Here is a 20,297-nt window from a genome sequence, read left to right on the forward strand (position 1 = left end):
CCAAACTACAATGACAATTAACCCTTATACTGGCCAGGACGTGACACATTATCTCCGAATGGTTAAGGTAAGTGTTAAGGTTTGGGATATACTTAAAACAGAAATATAAAAAACAACTTTCTATTGCTGGATTCAAATGTACAACTTTTTACCCTTTGGAATCAGAGGCAGATGCTTACGCATCCCTGTCCAAAACATCCTAGCAAAACCAAAACCTACTTGAAGGTAACAGTGCTCACTGTTTCCCCTAGTGGCCTGTTTCCATGTCATCTCCCGACGTCCTCAGACATGGTTGGACGTCGAATACTGACTTGTATCATGGGTGACCTGGCTGATTTGAATGATGCTGCCTTTGAAAAAGCCACATAGACTCATATGTCATGTTTAATTACATTGTTTTCTAGAAAGGGTTAACTGTATGGCCCCTTTGGTTAATTACTAAACATGCCTTATCTAATAACGTGATGCTATTGATAGCCTTATTAGAGCCTATAGACGTTTTTTCAGACCTTTTACACAAACTAAATACACTAAAAGCAGCAGATATTCACAGTGTTGGTTGAAGCATGAAACACATTGTCAGGGCCTCCGAGTGGCGCAGCAATCTAAGGCACTGTAGCACAGTTCTAGAGGCGTCACTACAGACCCGAGTTCGATCACAGGCTGTGTCGCAGGCGACCGGGAGACCCATGAGGCGATGCACAATTGACCCAGCGTCGTTCGGGTTAGAAAAGGGTTTGGGAAGCCGGGATGTCCCTGTACCATTACGCTCTAGCGGATTCCTTGTGGCCGGCCGTGCGCATGCATGCTGACCTCGGCTGCCAGTTGTACAGTGTTTCCTCAGACACACTGGTGTGGCTTGCTTCCGGGTTAAGGGAGCAGTGCGTTAAGAAGCAGTGCGACTTGGCAGGGTCGTTTTTCGGAGGACACATGGCTCTCGACCTTCGCCTCTCCCGAGTCCGTACGGGAGTTGCAGCGATGGGACAACACTATAATTACCAATTGGACATCACAAGTAAAAGTATACTTTTTTTATAGACACATTGTCTGTTGGTGAGAAACGTAAGCAATTTCCCCTTATTTGATCGTGCCTGAGATTGACTGAGCGAGAAAGAGATGGGTCTTGTTATAACTGCAGATACAGATAACAGATAGATATTACAGCGCAATGAAAAGTTGAAATAGAACAACGTTTTTGTGTTACTCTGTTTTCCTACTAAACCATTTACATTAAAGTGCCTGAGTGTCTGAGGAAGGGGAGACGGAGAGAGGGAGAGAGAGAGAGAAGGAGAGAGAGAGAGAGAGAGGTATAGAGAGAGAGGGGCTGAATGATAGAGGGAGAGAATCACCAATTGCAGGAAAAAGGAGAAAAAGAAAGTGAGAGACAGAACACGAGGGAGGACAGGAAGCAAGGGAGGGAGAGAATGGTAGTGATAGCAGCAAGGTCCCTGCAGAGATCAGAGTGGAGGAGACAGGGCCCCCTGCAGAGATCAGAATGGAGGAGACAGGGTCCCCTGCAGAGATCAGAAGGGAGGAGACAGGGCCCCCTGCAGAGATCAGAATGGAGGAGGAAACAGGGCCCCCTGCAGAGATCAGAATGGAGGAGGAAACAGGGCCCCCTGCAGAGATCAGAATGGAGGAGACAGGGCCCCTTGCAGAGATCAGAATGGAGGAGACAGGGCCTCCTGCAGAGATCAGAAGGGAGGAGACAGGGCCCCCTGCAGAGATCAGAAGGGAGGAGACAGGGCCCCTTGCAGAGATCAGAATGGAGGAGACAGGGCCCCTTGCAGAGATCAGAATGGAGGAGACAGGGCCTCCTGCAGAGATCAGAATGGAGGAGACAGGGCCCCCTGCAGAGATCAGAAGGGAGGAGACAGGGCCCCCTGCAGAGATCAGAAGGGAGGAGACAGACCCAAGCCAGAGCAGCATTGATCTGCAGGAATAAAGGGAGACAGCCTTAACCAGATCCATAGTAAATAGATGATTAAACTCATCGTCAATCCAGCCATGCAAATCATTCTGCTCTCAGATTAGATTAGCCTTCGTTTAATGCAACATCCTCCTCATTCCCCCTCCTCCCCCAGTAAAACTGGGCAGGAAGTCAAGAAGAAAATGGTGGTATTTACTGGCCTATAGGAGCTGAGTAAGCAGGGGAATACATAAGCCTGAACATTAGCCAGACAGACTTTGGCACCATTGCATTGACTGGGATAGCAGTTAACATCAAGAAACCAGGGCCAAACTTCTGGAGAGAGCCTGGAATGTGTGTGTGTGGCTACTGCATGTGCCTGAGGCCTTTCAATACTGTATCTCTAACCACAGCCATCTGGTCTCAGAGAGAGAGAGACAGAGAGAGAGAGAGAGAGAGAGAGAGAGAGTCAGGGTAAAGTGTGTGCTGATTATCTCTGAAAGGGGACCCTATGGCCACTGCAATAACAACCCACTCCATTCCTAACATTAAAGTGAGAGTTCACCCCCAAAATGAGTCCACAATCCACACCATCTGTTTCATATAGGACATGTAGAAAACGAGAGAGAGAGAGAGAGAGAGAGAGAGCGAGAGAGAGAGAGAGAGAGAGAGAGAGAGAGAGAGAGAGAACTATTTGCACATAATATGACATTTGAAATATCTTTATTCTTTTGGAACTTTTGTGAGTGTAATATTTACAATTCATTTTTATTGTTTATTTCACTTTTGTTTATTATCTACTTCACTTGCTTTGGCAATGTAAACATATGTTTCCCATGTCAATAAAGTCCTTAAATTGAAATTGAATTGAGAGAGAGATGGATGGATGGATGGATGGATGGAGAGAGAGAGCGAGAGAGAGAAAGAGAGATAACACAACATTTGAAATGTCTCTATTCCTTTCGAGTGTAATGAGTGTAATGTTTACTGTTCATTTGTTAATGTTTATTTCACTTTTGTTAATGATCTAATTCGCTTGCTTTGGCAATGTTAACATATATTTCCCATGCCAATAAAGCCCTTAAATTGAATTGAGAGAGAGAGAGCAGAGAAAAACGAGATGAGAGAAAGAGCGAACACCGTGCGAGCAGGACCATGAAACCCTTCTCTTCTCTGACAGACCATTCTCTTCTCTGACAGACCATTCTCTTCTCTGACAGACCATTCTCTTCTCTGACAGACCATTCTCTTCTCTGACAGACCATTCTCTTCTCTGACAGACCATTCTCTTCTCTGACAGACCATTCTCTTCTCTGACAGACCATTCTCTTCTCTGACAGACCATTCTCTTCTCTGACAGACCATTCTCTTCTCTGACAGACCATTCTCTTCTCTGACAGACCATTCTCTTCTCTGACAGACCGTTCTCTTCTCTAAACAGACAGACCGTTCTCTTCTCTCGACAGACCATTCTCTTCTCTAAACAGACAGACCGTTCTCTTCTCTAAACAGACAGACCCTTCTCTTCTCTGACAGACAGACCGTTCTCTTCTCTAAATACGACCGTTCTCTTCTCTAAACAGACAGACCGTTCTCTTCTCTAAACACAGACCGTTCTCTTCTCTAAACAGACAGACCGTTCTCTTCTCTGAAACACAGACCGTTTTCTTCTCTAAACAGACAGACCGTTCTCTTCTCTAAACAGACAGACCGTTCTCTTCTCTAAACAGACAGACCGTTCTCTTCTCTAAACAGACAGACCCTTCTCTTCTCTGACAGACAGACCCTTCTCTTCTCTGACAGACAGACCGTTCTCTTCTCTAAATAGACAGACCCTTCTCTTTAAACAGACCGTTCTCTTCTCTAAACAGACAGACCCTTCTCTTCTCTGACAGACAGACCCTTCTCTTCTCTAAATAGACCGTTCTCTTCTCTAAACAGACAGACCGTTCTCTTCTCTAAACACAGACCCTTCTCTTCTCTAAATAGACCGTTCTCTTCTCTAAACAGACAGACCCTTCTCTTCTCTAAACAGACAGACCGTTCTCTTCTCTAAACAGCCAGACCCTTCTCTTCTCTGAACAGACAGACCGTTCTCTTCTCTAAACAGACAGACCGTTCTCTTCTCTAAACAGACAGACCCTTCTCTTCTCTAAACAGACAGACCCTTCTCTTCTCTAAACAGACAGACCCTTCTCTTCTCTGAACAGACAGACCCTTCTCTTCTCTAAACAGACAGACCCTTCTCTTCTCTAAACAGACAGACCCTTCTCTTCTCTAGACAGACAGACCGTTCTCTTCTCTAAACAGACAGACCCTTCTCTTCTCTGAACAGACAGACCGTTCTCTTCTCTGAACAGACAGACCCTTCTCTTCTCTAGACAGACAGACCCTTCTCTTCTCTAAACAGCCAGACCCTTCTCTTCTCTAAACAGACAGACCGTTCTCTTCTCTAAACAGACAGACCGTTCTCTTCTCTAAACAGACAGACCGTTCTCTTCTCTAAACAGACAGACCGTTCTCTTTAAACAGACCGTTCTCTTCTCTAAACAGACAGACCGTTCTCTTCTCTAAACAGACAGACCGTTCTCTTCTCTAAACAGACAGACCGTTCTCTTCTCTAAACAGACAGACCCTTCTCTTCTCTAAACAGACAGACCGTTCTCTTCTCTAAACAGACAGACCCTTCTCTTCTCTAGACAGACAGACCCTTCTCTTCTCTAAACAGCCAGACCCTTCTCTTCTCTAAACAGCCAGACCCTTCTCTTCTCTAAACAGCCAGACCCTTCTCTTCTCTAGACAGACCGTTCTCTTCTCTAGGAGAGAGTGATAGTGACACAGCATATTTCATCCATTAAAACGTGTCTCCTCCACAGAGTGTAAAATCACCAAGCCCTACTGTAGGATCCTAATGGATTCTCTCAATAACACATCCCTACCATTCATCGCTGGACTGGCACAAGGTGTTTTATTAGCTGAGCAGGTAGTTTGAAAGAAGCAGAGAGGGAGAGAGGGACAAGGAAAGTAAGAGGGAGGGAGATAAGGAGAGAGAGATGGAGGAGGGGCCAGGGGAAAACGACTGCCCCTTCTCATTAAAGCCACAATTGCAGGCATTGTTTTCAGAAAAACAGGGCCCCCCATTACAGTAAATGGGAAAATGGCACTCTTCGCCAAAAACATACTTTTTTCGAAGACAATCATGATTCAAAAAGTACATTGCCTTCGGAAAGTATTCAGACCCCTTGACTTTTTCCACATTTTGTTACGTTACAGCATTACTCTAACGTTGATTAAATAAAAACAATTCCTCAGCAATGTACACACAATAACCCATAATGACATCACAATACCCCATAATGACATCACAATACCCCATAATGACAAACAAAAACATGTTTTTATACATTTTTGCAACTGTATTACAATTGAAAAAATGAAATTTACATACGTATTCAGACCCTTTACTCAGTACTTTGTTGAAGCACCTTTGGCAGCGATTACAGCCTCGAGTCTTCTTGGGTATGACGCTACAAGCTTGGCACACCTGTATTTGGGGAGTTTCTCCCATTCTTCTCTGCAGATCCTATCAAGCACTGTCAGGTTGGATGGGGAGCGTTGCTGCACAGATATTTTCAGGTCTCTCCAGAGATCTTCGATCAGGTTCAAGTCCGGGCTCTGGCTGGGACACCCAAGGACATTCAGAGACTTGTCCCAAAGCCACTCTTGCGTTGTCCTGCGATGCGTTGTCTGTGTGTTTAGGGTTGTTGTCCTGTTGGAAGGTGAACCTTTGCCCCAGTCTGAGGTCCTGAGCGCTCTGGAGCAGGTTCTCATCAAGGATTTCCCTGTACTTTGCTCCGTTAATTTTTACCTCAAACCTCACTAGTCTCCCAGTACCTGCCAATGAAAAACATCCCCACAGTATGATGCTGCCACCATCATGCTTCACCCTAAGGATGGTGTTAGTTTTCCTCCAGACGTGACAGCTTGGCATTCAGGCCAAAGAGTTCCATCTTGGTTTCATCAGACCAGAGAATCTTGCTTCTCCTGGTCTGAGAGTCCTTTAGGTGCCTTTTGGCAAACTCAAAGCAGGCTGTCATATGCTTTGACTGAGGAGTGGCTTACGTCTGGCCACTCTGCCATAAAGGCCTGATTGGTGGAGTGCCGGAGAGATGGTTGTCCTTCTGGAAGGTCCTCCCATCTCCACAGAGGAATTCTGGAGCTCTGTCAGAGTGACCATCGGGTTCTTGGTCATTTCCCTGACCAAGGGCCATTTCCCCCGATTGTTCAGTTTGGCTGGGCGGCCAGCCCTTTGGAAGAGTCTTGGTGGTTCCAAACTTCTTCCATTTAAGAATGATGGAGGCCACTGTGTTCTTGGGGACCTTCAATGCTGCAGAAATATTTGGTCCCCTTCCCCAGATCTGTGCTTCGACACAATACTGTCTCGGAGCTCTACGGACAATTCCTTCGACCTCAGTGCTCTGACATGCACTGTCAACTGTGGGACCTTATATAGACAGGTGTGTGCATTTCCAAATAATGTCCAATTAACTGAATTTATCACAAGTGACTCCAATCAAGTTGTAGAAACATCTCAAGGATGATCAATGGAAACAGGATGCACCTGAGCTCAATTTCGGGTCTCATAGCAAAGGGTCTGAATACTTATGTAAATAAGCTATTTCTGTGTTTTTATTTCTAATAAATTTGAAAACATTTCTAAAAACTTGATTTCACTTTGTCATTATGGGGTATTGTGTGTAGCTTGATGAACATTTAAATTGTTTTTGAATAATGCTGTAGTGTAAAACAATGTGGAAAAAGTGAATTGTTCTGAATACTTTCAGAACGCACTTGTGTGCCTCCATGAGACAGCATTCACCAGCTTCAAGTAGGAATACATGGTGTCACGTAATTGATGGCTTTGTCCATTCATATATACAGTCATTGGGGGAACAGGGAAAGTCGCAGTCTGGAGGGCCCTTGAACAATTGATAAATCTACACAATATATTTTTTTACAGTAAAAACAGATTCTCGATTACTATGGAAACTTGAATTGTTTACCTTTCTCCTTTTTTTTACACTTTCACTTAATTTCTTTTACGGTCAAATTGGTCTCCGATCTCAATACACAAAATCTCTCTCTCTCTCTCTCTAAATCTCTCTCTATTCAATTCAATTTAAGGGACTTTATTGGTTTGGGAAACATGTGTTTACAGTGAAATTAAATAGATAATAAACAAAAGTGAAATAAACAATAAAAAATTCAAGGAAAACATTACACAAAAGTTCCATAATAAATATTATGTCTACATGCAGTGTTATAACGATGTGCAAATAGTTAAAGTACAAAAGGGGAAATAAATAAACATAAATATGGGTTGTATTTACAATGGTGTTTGTTCTTCACTGGTTACCCTTTTCTTGTGGAAACAGGTCACAAATCTTGCTACTGTGATGGCACACTGATATTTCACCCAATAGACATGGGAGTTTATCAAAATTGGGTTGGTTTTCTAATTCTTTGTGGCTCTGTGTAATCTGAGGGAAATATGTGTCTCTAATATGGTCATACACTGGGCAGGAGGTTAGAAAGTGCAGCTCAGTTTCCACCTCATTTTGTGGGCAGTGTGCACATAGCCTGTCTTCTCTTGAGAACCAGGTCTGCCTATGGCGGCCTCTCTCAAAAACAAGGCCATGCTCCTTGAGTCTGTACATAGTCAAAGCTTTCCTTAAGTTTGGGTCAGTCACAGTGGTCAGGTATTCTACCACTGTGTACTCTCTGTTTAGGGCCAAAGAGCATTCTAATTTGCTCAGTTTTTTTGTTAATTCTTTCCAATGTGTGAAGTAATTATATTTTTGTTTTCTCATGATTTGGTCTAATTGTTTTTCTGTCCTGGGGCTATGTGGGGTCTGTTTATGTTTGTGAACAGAGCCCCAGGACCAGGTTGCTTAGGGGACTCTTCTCCAGGTTCATCTCTCTGTAGGTGATGGCTTTGTTATGGAAGGTTTGGGAAGTGCTTCCCTGCAGGTGGTTGTAGAATTGAACAGCTTTTTTCTGGAATTCGGTAATTAGCAGATATCGGCCTAATTCTGCTCTGCATGAATCATTTGGTGTAGGATATTTTTGCAGAATTCAGTGTGCAGAGTCTCATTTTTGGAGATTGTCCAATTTTAAGAATTCTTGGTTGGTGAGCGGAACCCAGACCTCACAACCATCAAGAGCAATGGGTTCTATAACTGATTCAAGTATTTTTAGCCAGATCCTAATTTGTATGTCAAATGTTATGTTCCTTTTGATGGCATAGAAGGCCCTTCTTACCTTGTCTCTCAGATCGTTCACAGCTGTGTGGAAGTTACCTGTGGCGCTGATGTTTAGGCCGAGGTATGTATAGTTTTTTGTGTGCTCTAGGGCAACGGTGTCACGATGGAATTTGTTTTTGTGGTCCTGGCAACTTGACCTTTTTTTGGAACACCATTATTTTTGTCTTACTGAGATTTACTGTCAGGGCCCAGGTCTGCCAGAATCTGTGCAGAAGATCTAGGTGCTGCTGTAGGCCCTCCTTGGTTTGGGACAGAAGCACCAGATCATCAGCAAACAGTACATATTTGACTTCAGATTCCAGTAGAGTGAGGCCGGGTGCTGCAGAATGTTCTCGTGCCCTCCCCAATTCGATGATATATAATTATGTTGAATAGGGTGGGGCTTAAGCTGCATCCCTGTCTCACCGCACCCCCTTGTGGAAAGAAATGTTTGTGTTTATTGTAACCACACACTTGTTATTTGTGTACATGGATTTTATAATGTTGTATGTTTTCCCCCAACACCACTTTCCATCCATTTTTATAGCAGATCCTCATACCAAATTGAGTCAAGAGCGTTTTAGAAATCAACAAAGCATGAGAAGACTTTGCCTTTGTTTATATTTGTCAATTTGACATTTGCTCAGTACATTGATGCTCAGTACATTTACTGTGGAAATGTACGAGTCTGCTGGAAATGATAACGTAGAGGATTTTCCCAAGGTTGCTGTTGATGCATATCCCACGGTAGTTATTGGGGTCAAATTTGTCTCCACTTTTGTGGATTGGGGTGATCAGTCCTTAGTTCCAAATATTGGGGACTATGACAGAGCTAAGGAAATTGTTAGAGTGTTAGTATAGCCAATTGGAATTTGTGGTCTGTATATTTTATCATTTCATTGAGGATACCATCAACACCACAGGCCTTTTGGGGTTGGAGGGTTTATATTTTGTCCTGTAGTTCATTCAATGTAATTGGAGAATCAAATGGGTTCTGCTAGTCTTTAATAGTTGATTCTAAGATTTGTATTTGATCATGTATATGTTTTTGCTGTTTGCTCTTTGTTCTTTGTTATAGGGACAAAAAGATTGGAGAAGTGGTTTACCCATACATCTCCATTGTGGATAGATAATTCTTTATGTTGTTGTTTGTTTAGTGTTTCCCAATTTTCCCAGAAATGGTTAGATTCTATGGATTCTTCAGTTACATTGAGCTGATTTGTGACGTGCTGTTCCTTATTTTTCCGAAGTGTATTTCTGTATTGTTTTAGTGATTCACCATGGTGAAGGCGTGGACTCAGTTTTTCTGGGTCTCTGTTTTTGGTTGGATAGGTTTCTCAATTTATTTCTTAGGTTTTTGCATTCTTCATCAAACCATTTGTCAATGTTGTTAATTTTCTTCGGTTTTCTGTTTGTCATTTTTAGATTTGATAGGGAAGCTGAAAGGTCAAATATACTGTTTAGATTTTACCCTATTACAGTTGAACGCTTTGTCCAGGAAGTTGTCTAAAAGGGATTGAATTTGTTTTTGCCTAATTGTTTTTTTGGTAGGTTTCCACAATACATTCCTTCCATCCATAGCATTTCTTAATATTATTCAGTTCCTTTGGCTTTGATGGCTCATGACTGAGTATTGCTCTGTTCAAGTAGACTGTGATTTTGCTGTGATCTGATAGGGGTGTCAGACTGAGAATGCTCTGAGAGGTTCTGGGTTGAGGTCAGTAATAAAGTAGTCTACAGTACAACTGCCAAGAGATGGTGTACCTACCATAGTAGTCCCCTTGAAGCCTTCCATTGACTATGAACATTCCCAGTGTGCGACAGAGCTGCAGGAGTTGTGACCCGTTCTTGTCGGTTATGTTGTCATATGGGGGAGGGAATGATGTCCCCTCCAGGTAGATTCTGGCATTTAGGTCGCCACAGACTAGTACATGTCCCAGGGCCCCCCTCCAGGATGGAGAAGCTGTCTTCATTCAAGTATGGGGATTCTAATTGGGGGATATAGGTAGCACACAGGAGGACATTTTTCTCTGTTAAGATAATTTCCTTTTGAATTTCTAGCCAAATGTAAAATGTTCCTGTTTTGATTAATTTAATAGAGTGGGTTAGGTCTGCTCTATACCAAATTAGCATAACCCCTGAGTCTCTTCCCTGTTTCACACTTGGTCGTTTGGTGGATGGGACTACCAGCTCTCTGTAACCTAAAGGGCAACCAGTGGGTCCATCTCCTCTATACCAGGTTTCTTGTAGAATGACAATGTCTGTATTTCCGATTTATTTGATGAAGTCCAGGTTCCTGCTCTTTAGGCCAAAGCCAGATGACCTCAGACCTTGGATATTCCAGGATGAGATAGTGAAGGCTTTGTGTCCCATAAAGTGTCCAATGTTGTTAGTCGTGTGTTCTGGCCTCAGGCCAGTAAGTGTGAGCAGAGCCTGCTCAGTATCTGGTACATACCATTGGCCTGGGATAGTGTAAGAGTGGGGGTTGGGCCTGTTTGCCTGCTCACGGCCTGGGCGTATGTGTCACTTCCATGTTGAGGTCCCACCGGTCTGGGACAGTGTATTGCTGGTCTGGGCGGAGTGTCTATTGATCTGTTGCTCCTGTGTGAAGTGTTGGGGCTGAGTTTGAGGGCGTTGTCCTTTAGGGTCCGGGCAAAGGAGGGCACTGCTGCCTTTTAGAGGTGGACCTGGTCATAAAGACTGTTCAATTCCAGGGTGGAGTGGTGGGCCAGGTAAACATTTGGTTTTGAGGCTCAGTCCAGGGAAATACTTTTACCCGCTGTAAGGTAGCAGGGTGGAAGTCTTTTCAGGGTAGCAAGGTGGAGATAACCACTTGTGTGTTGGGGAAAGTAGAATAATCTTTTTCAATCACTCCTTTGAGTAATGTGGATACCCGTTCCTGCTGTAATCTCAGGTCGTTTGTGCCTGTGTGTATTATTATGTGGCTAGGTGAACCTAGTTGGTCCTCAGACTGAAGGTCTAGGGAAAACTGGGTGTTTGGACACCAGAGTTTAGATACACTGTTTGAGAAAAAGTTTATTTTCTTGCATATATTTCCCATTTGAGTCCATATGGAGTGCAATCTGTGGCTTGTGTATGTCCTCAGTGGGTGTGGGGGGGTCGTCAGGAGGGCTATCAGGGTGGCTGACAGGGGGGATGCTGAGAGGGGGGAATATTCTGGGCTTGGGGTTCTTCATTTGTCTGTTCTGCTGTGGTGTCGAGACTTTAGTCGGGAGCTGAGGTTCTGCTGTTCTGCTGGCTTCTCAGTAGGGGTGGCCACCTCTCTAATGAGTTGTTCTCTGTGACATGCCATCCCCCTCACCCTTTCCTCCAGCAGTCTGATCCTCTCCTCTAGCGCTCTGTTCTGCTCCTGCTCTTTCTCCTGTTGATGTTGTCGCACTACAGTCCAGAGTGCAGATATGCCTCTCTCCACCTCCAGCTCTCCGGATCTGGTTGAGGTGGTGTTGTTGAGCTGACGGATTTTGTTGTGCTGACGAGTGTGTTTACCTTCTGTTCCAGCTCCACCTGCCTTACCTCCAGCTGGGTGTATTTATCCTTCATTTCAATGAGGGGGTGGTACTCTGTGCTGGGAGGTTGACTTTCCACTGGGGGTTGCTCATCTGTGGGGTAAAATAATGAAGAGGTCTGGTCTGACCCGCTCGGGGTGGGGGTATCTTTCTCAACGGAGAGCTTATCCTGCTGAGCTCTCTCTTTGATTATGTGAAAGTCCAACTGAAACTGTTTGGGGTTGCCCTGTACCATTACTGTTTGAGATTTGTACACATTCACATTTCCTGACTCAGAGTCCTCGTTGTCTAGTATCCTGAGTTTCTTCCCATCGGTAACACCTCCCCCCCCCCCCCCCCAACAAAGGGGTAGTGTGCTAATATAGCACTGTGTTATGCCAGGGGATGGTCTGTGTGGAATTTATTTTATTTAACCTTTATTTAACTAGGCAAGTCAGTTAAGAAGAAATTCTTATTTTACAATGAAGGCCCAGGAACAGTGGGTTAACTGCCTTGTTCAGGGGCAGAACCACAGACCTTCATCCCATCAGCTCGGGGATTCGATCCAGCAACCTTTCGGAAGATAAAGTTGCTTATGTTCCCATTTTTATAACAGTCAGCAAAAAGTGTCTCTTGATTTTCCATAAGGAACTTCATTTTGTACTCTTTTCATGCCTTAACATGTTTTACATAGAGATTGTACTGTATTTTAATTACCTCTGAACAGCGGGAGGATGCTTCAAAGCCCTCTGCATTTGGTTGAGGTAGACTGTGTGACTCTCCTGCCATTGTTGGGCTCAAGGGCTTCGACACCTCTCATGTCAGTGCTAATTGAAGCACTGTGATGTCCCGGGTAGAACAAGAGAAGCTAGAACCCCATATAAAGAATGGCCAAGTTAATTGAAATGCTTCATTATGTGGGCTCCCGTGTGGTGCAGCGGTCTAAGGCACTGCATCTCAGTGCTAGAGGCGTCACTGCAGACACCCTGGTTCCAACCAGGCTGTATCACAACCGGCCAGGATTGGGAGTCCCACAGGGCGGAGCACAATTGGCCCAGATGTCGTCCAGGTTAGGGTTTGGCCGGTGTAGGCCGTCATTGCAAATAAGAATTTGTTCTTAACTGACTTGCCTAGTAAAGGTTAAAATACAAAATACCCAGTAACAAAGTACCCAGACGCTAAGGAATCTGTCTGAAGTTATTCTCATAGTATTATTGACTTTGTTGTAAAGTTTCAGGTAAAAAAGTTTTATTTCAAACAACCTGCACTCTTCCATATTCTCTCCTTCTCACCTCCCTCTCTCCTACTCACCTCCCTCTCTCCTTTCTCTCTCTTCTTCTCCCTTCTTCTTTCCCCCTTCTAAATCTCATTTTTTTCAGAGGGCATTGCAGGTTGCTTAGAAACCTTCTCAACATCTTGTTGGGGGTGATTATTCCAGACCAAAGCAGCAGAGCTGGAGCTTTACAAGGAGGGCAGCCTCCCTCGTCTGTGTGGAGCCCAGATAGTGGCTCAAAAACATTCCTCTCTCTCTCTTAATTGACTGTCAGACTGAAGTCAGACTGAAGCCATTATGAGGAAAGAAGAGTCATATTTCCCATGCTTCACATTACAATGTGTGACTGGCTAATGGATGAAGGACTCAAGACTTCTGTTACACTCACACCAGCAGGGGGATTGTTTCTGGATAATTGGTGTGAATTTATGGCCTGTGTGAATGTGAGTGTGGCTGTCTGTATGTGTATGTGGCTATGTGTGCGGGGATGTGGCTGTGTGTGTATGTGTGTACGTGGCTGTGTGTGTAGCTGTGTGTGCTTGTTTGTACAAGTACGGGTGTGTCCCGTACCTTTCCTCTCTGTTCTGCCCCACACACACTCGTCCTCCGTGGCGCGGGGTGGGGTTGCTGCAGGACCTCTGTCGGACCTGGAAGCCAATGCCACAGCTGGTGCTACAGGGGACCCACAGAGTCCAGGGGCTCCACACACCATTCCTATGGAGACACCACAGAACACAAGGTTACACACACACAGAGTGAGAGGTGTAGATAAAGATAGAACACTTGCTATTCAGTAAATGTTTCTGCTATCCAATAAAATATACACTGCATTTCATGTATTATCCTGAACATGAACTGTAAGCTTTCAGTGTCTGTGTGAGCAGAGAGCAGATGGAATGACTGACATATACCAATGGACGGACAGACAGACGGACAGACAGAACACTAAACAGACAGACAGAACAATACAGACAGACAGAACACTAAACAGACAGACAGAACAATACAGACAGACAGACAGAACACTAAACAGACAGACAGAACAATACAGACAGACAGACAGACAGACAGACAGAACACTAAACAGACAGACAGAACACTAAACAGACAGACAGAACAATACATACAGACAGACAGACAGAACACTAAACAGACAGACAGAACAATACAGACAGACAGACAGAACACTAAACAGACAGACAGAACACTAAACAGACAGACAGAACAATACATACAGACAGACAGACAGACAGACAGACAGACAGACAGACAGACAGACAGACAGACAGACAGACAGACAGACAGACAGACAGACAGACAGACAGACAGACAGACAGACAGACAGACAGACAGAACACTAAACAGACAGACAGACAGACAGACAGACAGACAGACAGACAGACAGACAGACAGACAGACAGACAGACAGACAGACAGACAGACAGACAGAACACTAAACAGACAGACAGAACAATCGACAGACAGACAGACAGACAGAAATAAAGAAAGAAAGAAAGAAAGAACACTAAACAGACAGACAGAACAATACAGACAGACAGAACAATACAGACAGACAGACAGACAGACAGACAGACAGACAGACAGACAGACAGACAGACAGACAGACAGACAGACAGACAGACAGAACAATACAGACAGACAGACAGAACAATACAGACAGACAGACAGACAGACAGACAGACAGACAGACAGACAGAACAATACAGACAGACAGACAGACAGACAGACAGACAGACAGACAGACAGACAGACAGACAGACAGACAGACAGACAGACAGACAGACAGACAGACAGACAGACAGACAGACAGACAGACAGACAGACAGACTATATACCTGGAGCAGTTGGCGACCTCCACGCTGAGTCCGTGACAGGACTGACCCCCACACTGGGGTGTGGGATTATCACAAGGCCTGGTCCTACACAGGCAGGAACCAGCACTGGCCCCATCAGTATGGCTACAGGCCCCCCAGCCTGTCCATGGCCCAAACCCTCCATCCAACGTCACGTTACGCACCTGGGGAGATCACAGGAGAGGAGGGAGAAAATACTTCAAACTAGGGTGGATGTCAACAGAAAAGAAAGAAGGACATAGGGACAGAGAGAACGAGAGAGATTAAAATCTAATGCACCATGGGTAATACACAGGGAAGGAGTTGGAATAGGGGGAGAAGTTTGGGGAGGATGGCGGGAATAGTTAGGGAGAGAGATAAATATGCATTATCAGGAAAGATGACTAAAACTGGTATTCATAAGGGTAATACATGATAGTGTAATCATTAGAGATATAGAGATATAGATATACAGAGATACAGAGATACAGAGATACAGAGATACAGAGATACAGAGATATAGAGATATAGAGATATAGAGATATAGAGATACAGAGATAGATAGATAGATAGATAGATAGATAGATAGATAGATAGATAGATAGATAGATAGATAGATAGATAGATAGATAGATAGATAGATAGAGATATAGATAGATAGATAGTGATATAGAGATAGAGAGATAGAGAGATATAGAGATATAGATATATATAGAGAGAGATATAGATATATGGAGATATAGAGATATGGAGATATAGAGATATAGACATAGAGATATAGAGATGGAGAGATATAGATATATAGAGATATAGATATAGAGAGATATAGAGATATAGAGATATATATAGAAATATATGGAGATATAGAGATATAGAGATAGATATAGAGATAGAGAGATAGATATATAGAGAGAGAGATATAGTAACATGGAGATACGGAGATATAGATATAGAGAGATATAGAGATATAGAGAGATATAGATATATAGAGATATAGACATAGAGAGATAGAGAGAGAGATAGATAGATAGATAGAGAGATATAGATAGATAGAGAGATATAGATATATGGAGATATAGATATATGGAGATATAGATATATGGAGATATAGAAATATAGAGATATAGAGATAGAGATATTGTCACGATTCCCACCGACGGTGGCGCCTCCTCCTGCTCGGGTGGCGCTCGGCGGTCGTCGTCACCGGCCTATTAGCTACCACTGATTCCCTTTTTGGTTTTCCCTTTTTGGTTTTGTGCACCTGTGTTTAGTTTGGTTAATTAGCGGGGCTATTTATGTTAGCTGGTCCGCTTCCGTGTTGTGCGGGATTATTTCTATTGTGACGGTTCATGTTCGTGTCGGCGCTATTTTACGCCGTGTGTACTTTCTCCCCTGTGTTTGGGAATATTTTGTTTGATGAGTGAGTGTACATTAAATACGCCACTACCCTGTACTCGCTGCTTCCTGTGCCTCATTCCTTCACCACGACTGCCAATCCGTTACAGAATCCCGCACCACGAAAAGGCATGGAATCAGCAGGAGCAGCGGCCACCCCTGTCCCCTCGATGGAGGAACGCGTCCTCCACCACACTACGGTCCTCCACTGCATAGGAAGCGCGATGGACCAGATGATGGAGAGGATGGACAGATGGGATAGAAGTGGTCTCCTCTCTCCACCTCCGGCTCCTCCGATACAGCCACCTCCTCCTCCCACTACGTCTGGCTCAGGCGCGCTTCGTTTGGCGCTCCCGAGGGAGTATGATGGGGCGGCGGCTGGGTGCCAGGGATTTCTGCTCCAGCTCGAGCTGTACCTGGCCACCGTCAGACCTGCTCCCTCAGGAGAGGAGAGCGTGAGTGCCCTCGTTTCCTGCCTGACGGGCCGAGCTCTGGAGTGGGCTAATGCGGTCTGGAATGGCCCAGACTCGGCGAGGGACCATTATCCAGAGTTCACCCGCCACTTTCGGGCCGTGTTCGACCACCCTCCGGAAGGAAGAGCGGCGGGTGAACGGCTGTTCCACGTCAGGCAGGAGACGAGGAGCGCTCAAGACTTCGCGTTGGAGTTCAGGACCTTGGCTGCTGGGGCGGGGTGGAACGACAGGGCCCTCATAGACCACTATAGATGCAGTCTCCGGGCGGACGTCCGCAGGGAGCTGGTCTGTCGAGATGCAGCTCTATCCCTGGACGAGCTCATCGACATGTCCATTCGTTTGGACAATCTGCTGGCTGCCCGCGGGCGTTCGGAGAGGGTCCTGCCCATTCCACCTCAGTGCACCCTTGCCCCTACCCCTATGGAGGTGGGGGGGGCCGTGCCAAGGGGCACCGGAGGAGCTGGCTCCTCCTGCACCAGCTGTGGTTGGAGAGGACACACGGCCGACCGGTGCCGGAGGATCCAGTCGGGGAGTCGAGAGGGCAGGCAGAACACTTCTCGGTCACCCCAGGTGAGTCAGCACCAGATTCACCCAGAACCCCCTGTTGGTCACGTGTTCTTACCTGTTTTGTTTTCTAATTTTTTCCCCTCTTCCCAGCATAGGGCGCTAGTCGATTCAGGCGCAGCTGGGAACTCTATGGATCGTGGACTTGCCATTAAGCTGGGCATTCCGCGGGTGCCGTTAGATTCCCCCTTCCCCGTGCACTCCCTAGATAGTCGACCATTAGGGTCAGGGCTAGTCAGGGAGTCTACGGTGCCACTGGACATGGTAACGCAGGGGAATCATAAGGAACGCATTAGTTTTTTCCTTATTGATTCGCCTGCGTTTCCGGTGGTGCTGGGGGTCCCCTGGCTGGCTGGTCACAATCCCCGTATTTCGTGGAAACAGGGGGTTCTCCAGGGGTGGTCAGAGGAGTGTTCAGGGAGGTGTCTAGGAGTTTCCATAGGTGCCACGTCGGTGGAGAGTCCAGACCAGGTGCGCATTCCGTGCGCATTCCCCCTGAGTATGCCGATTTGGCGATCGCCTTCTGTAAAAAGAGGGCGACTAAATTACCACCCCATCGACAGGGGGATTGTGCGATAGACCTCCAGGTTAACGCTGCGCTTCCCAAGAGTCACGTGTACCCCTTGTCACAGGAGGAGACAGCGGCTATGGAGACATATGTCACTGAATCCCTGGGACAGGGGTACATTCGGCCCTCCATCTCACCCGCCTCTTCGAGTTTCTTTTTTGTGAAGAAAAAGGAGGGAGGTCTGCGTCCGTGCATTGATTACAGAGGTCTAAACGCTATCACGGTGGGGTTTAGTTACCCACTACCTCTCATCGCTACGGCAGTGGAATCATTTCACGGAGCAAAGTTCTTCACGAAACTGGATCTCAGGAGCGCGTATAACCTGGTGCGTATCAAGAAGGGAGACGAGTGGAAAACCGCCTTTAGTACCACATCGGGCCATTATGAGTACCTCGTCATGGCGTATGGGTTGAAAAATGCTCCAGCCGTCTTTCAATCCTTTGTTGACGAGATTCTCAGGGACCTGCACGGGCAGGGCGTGATTGTCTATATCGATGACATTCTGATATATTCCGCCACCCGCTCCGCGCATGTGTCCCTGGTGTGCAAGGTGCTTGGTAGACTGCTGGAGCATGACCTATACGTTAAGGCTGAGAAATGTGTGTTTTCCAAACGAGCCGTTTCCTTTCTGGGTTATCGCATTTCCACCACGGGGGTGGTGATGGAGTGTGACCGCGTTAAGGCCGTGCGTAATTGGCCGACTCCAACCTCGGTGAAGGAGGTGCAGCGGTTCTTAGGCTTTGCCAATTACTACCGGAGGTTTATCCGGGGTTTTGGCCAGGTAGCGGCTCCCATTACCTCACTGCTGAAGGGGGGGCCGGTGCGTTTGCGATGGTCGACGGAGGCGGAGGGAGCCTTCAAGAAGTTGAAGACCCTGTTCACCGACGCACCTGTGTTGGCGCACCCGGACCCGTCTCTAGCATTCATAGTGGAGGTGGACGCATCCGAGGCTGGGGTGGGTGCCGTGCTATCACAGCGCTCGGGTACGCCATCGAAACTCCGCCCCTGCGCTTTCTTTTCGAAGAAGCTCAGTTCGGCGGAGCGTAACTATGATGTGGGGGACAGGGAGTTGCTAGCGGTGGTAAAAGCTTTGAGGGTGTGGCGGCACTGGCTTGAGGGGGCTAAACACCCCTTTCTCATCTGGACCGACCACCGAAACCTGGAGTTCATCCGGGCAGCGAGGAGACTGAATCCGCGTCAGGCAAGGTGGGCCATGTTCTTCGCCCGGTTTAGGTTCACTATCTCCTATAGACCGGGTTCCCTTAACACTAGAGCCGACGCGCTGTCCCGTCTCTATGACACGGAGGACCGGCCCATCGATCCAACTCCCATCATTCCAGCGTCTAGGCTGGTGGCACCGGTGGTATGGGAGGTGGACGTGGACATCGAGCGGGCATTAGTGTTGGAACCTGCGCCTGCGCAGGTTCCCGTGGGTCGCATGTATGTGCCGCTCGGTGTTCGTGATCGTTTGATTCGATGGGCGCACACGCTACCTACGGCGGGTCATCCTGGTGTGGCGAGGACAGTGCGGAGTCTCAGGGGGAAGTACTGGTGGCCCACCTTGGCTAAGGACGTGAGGTCCTATGTCTCTTCCTGTTCGGTGTGCGCTCAGAGTAAGGCTCCTAGGCATCTACCGAGAGGGAAGTTACAGCCCCTCCCCGTTCCACAACGGCCATGGTCGCACCTGTCTATAGATTTCTTGACAGATCTTCCCCCCTCTCAGGGGAACACTGCGATTCTGGTGGTTGTGGATCGGTTCTCTAAGTCCTGCCGTCTCCTCCCATTGCCCGGTCTCCCTACGGCCCTGCAGACTGCGGAGGCCCTATTTACCCACGTCTTCCGGCACTACGGGGTGCCGGAGGACATTGTCTCTGATCGAGGTTCCCAGTTCACATCCAGGGTCTGGAGGGCGTTTATGGAGCGGCTGGGGGTCTCGGTCAGTTTGACCTCCGGTTTTCACCCCGAGAGCAATGGGCAGGCGGAGAGGGTGAACCAGGAGGTGGGCAGGTTTCTGAGGTCGTATTGCCAGGACCGGCCAGGGGAGTGGGCGAGGTACATTCCCTGGGCTGAGTTAGCCCAGAACTCACTTCGCCACTCCTGTACTAACATGTCACCCTTTCAGTGTGTTTTGGGTTACCAGCCGGTCCTGGCACCATGGCACCGGAGTCAGACCGAGGCTCCTGCGGTGGAGGACTGGGTACAGCACTCCAAGGAGACCTGGAGAGCCGTCCAGGACTCACTAAAGGAGGCCAGTGCGCGGCAGAAGAGGAGTGCTGACCGCCACCGCAGTGAGGCGCCCGTGTTCGCACCGGGAGACAGGGTCTGGCTCTCGACCCGGAACCTGCCCCTCCGCGTGCCCTGCCGGAAGCTGGGGCCGCAGTGTGTGGGGCCCTTTAAAGTCCTGAGGAGGATAAACGAGGTGTGTTATCGGTTACAACTCCCTTCCTATTACCG

The 20,297-nt window shown here is 46.7% G+C and overlaps 1 protein-coding gene across 2 annotated transcripts in view; it reads right to left on the reverse strand.

Moving 5' to 3' along the window:
* Positions 1 to 20,297, reverse strand: part of LOC106590611 (semaphorin-5A) — a 334,049-nt gene that overhangs the window by 91,317 nt on the left and 222,435 nt on the right. For both annotated transcript variants that reach the window (XR_014383102.1, XM_082970801.1), the window contains exons 13-14: positions 14,847 to 15,028; positions 13,561 to 13,704 (exon numbers count right to left, since the gene is read on the reverse strand). Coding sequence is in view for 1 of the 2 variants with exons in the window: in XM_082970801.1 (XP_082826927.1) it covers positions 13,561 to 13,704; positions 14,847 to 15,028 (326 nt within the window). In the remaining variant the exon portion in view is untranslated. The remainder of the gene's footprint in view (positions 1 to 13,560; positions 13,705 to 14,846; positions 15,029 to 20,297) is intronic.

The sequence above is a fragment of the Salmo salar genome, chromosome 29, assembly GCF_965601325.2.
Source record: "Salmo salar chromosome 29, fSalSal1, whole genome shotgun sequence".
In the NCBI taxonomy this organism is placed as follows: Eukaryota; Metazoa; Chordata; class Actinopteri; order Salmoniformes; family Salmonidae; genus Salmo; species Salmo salar.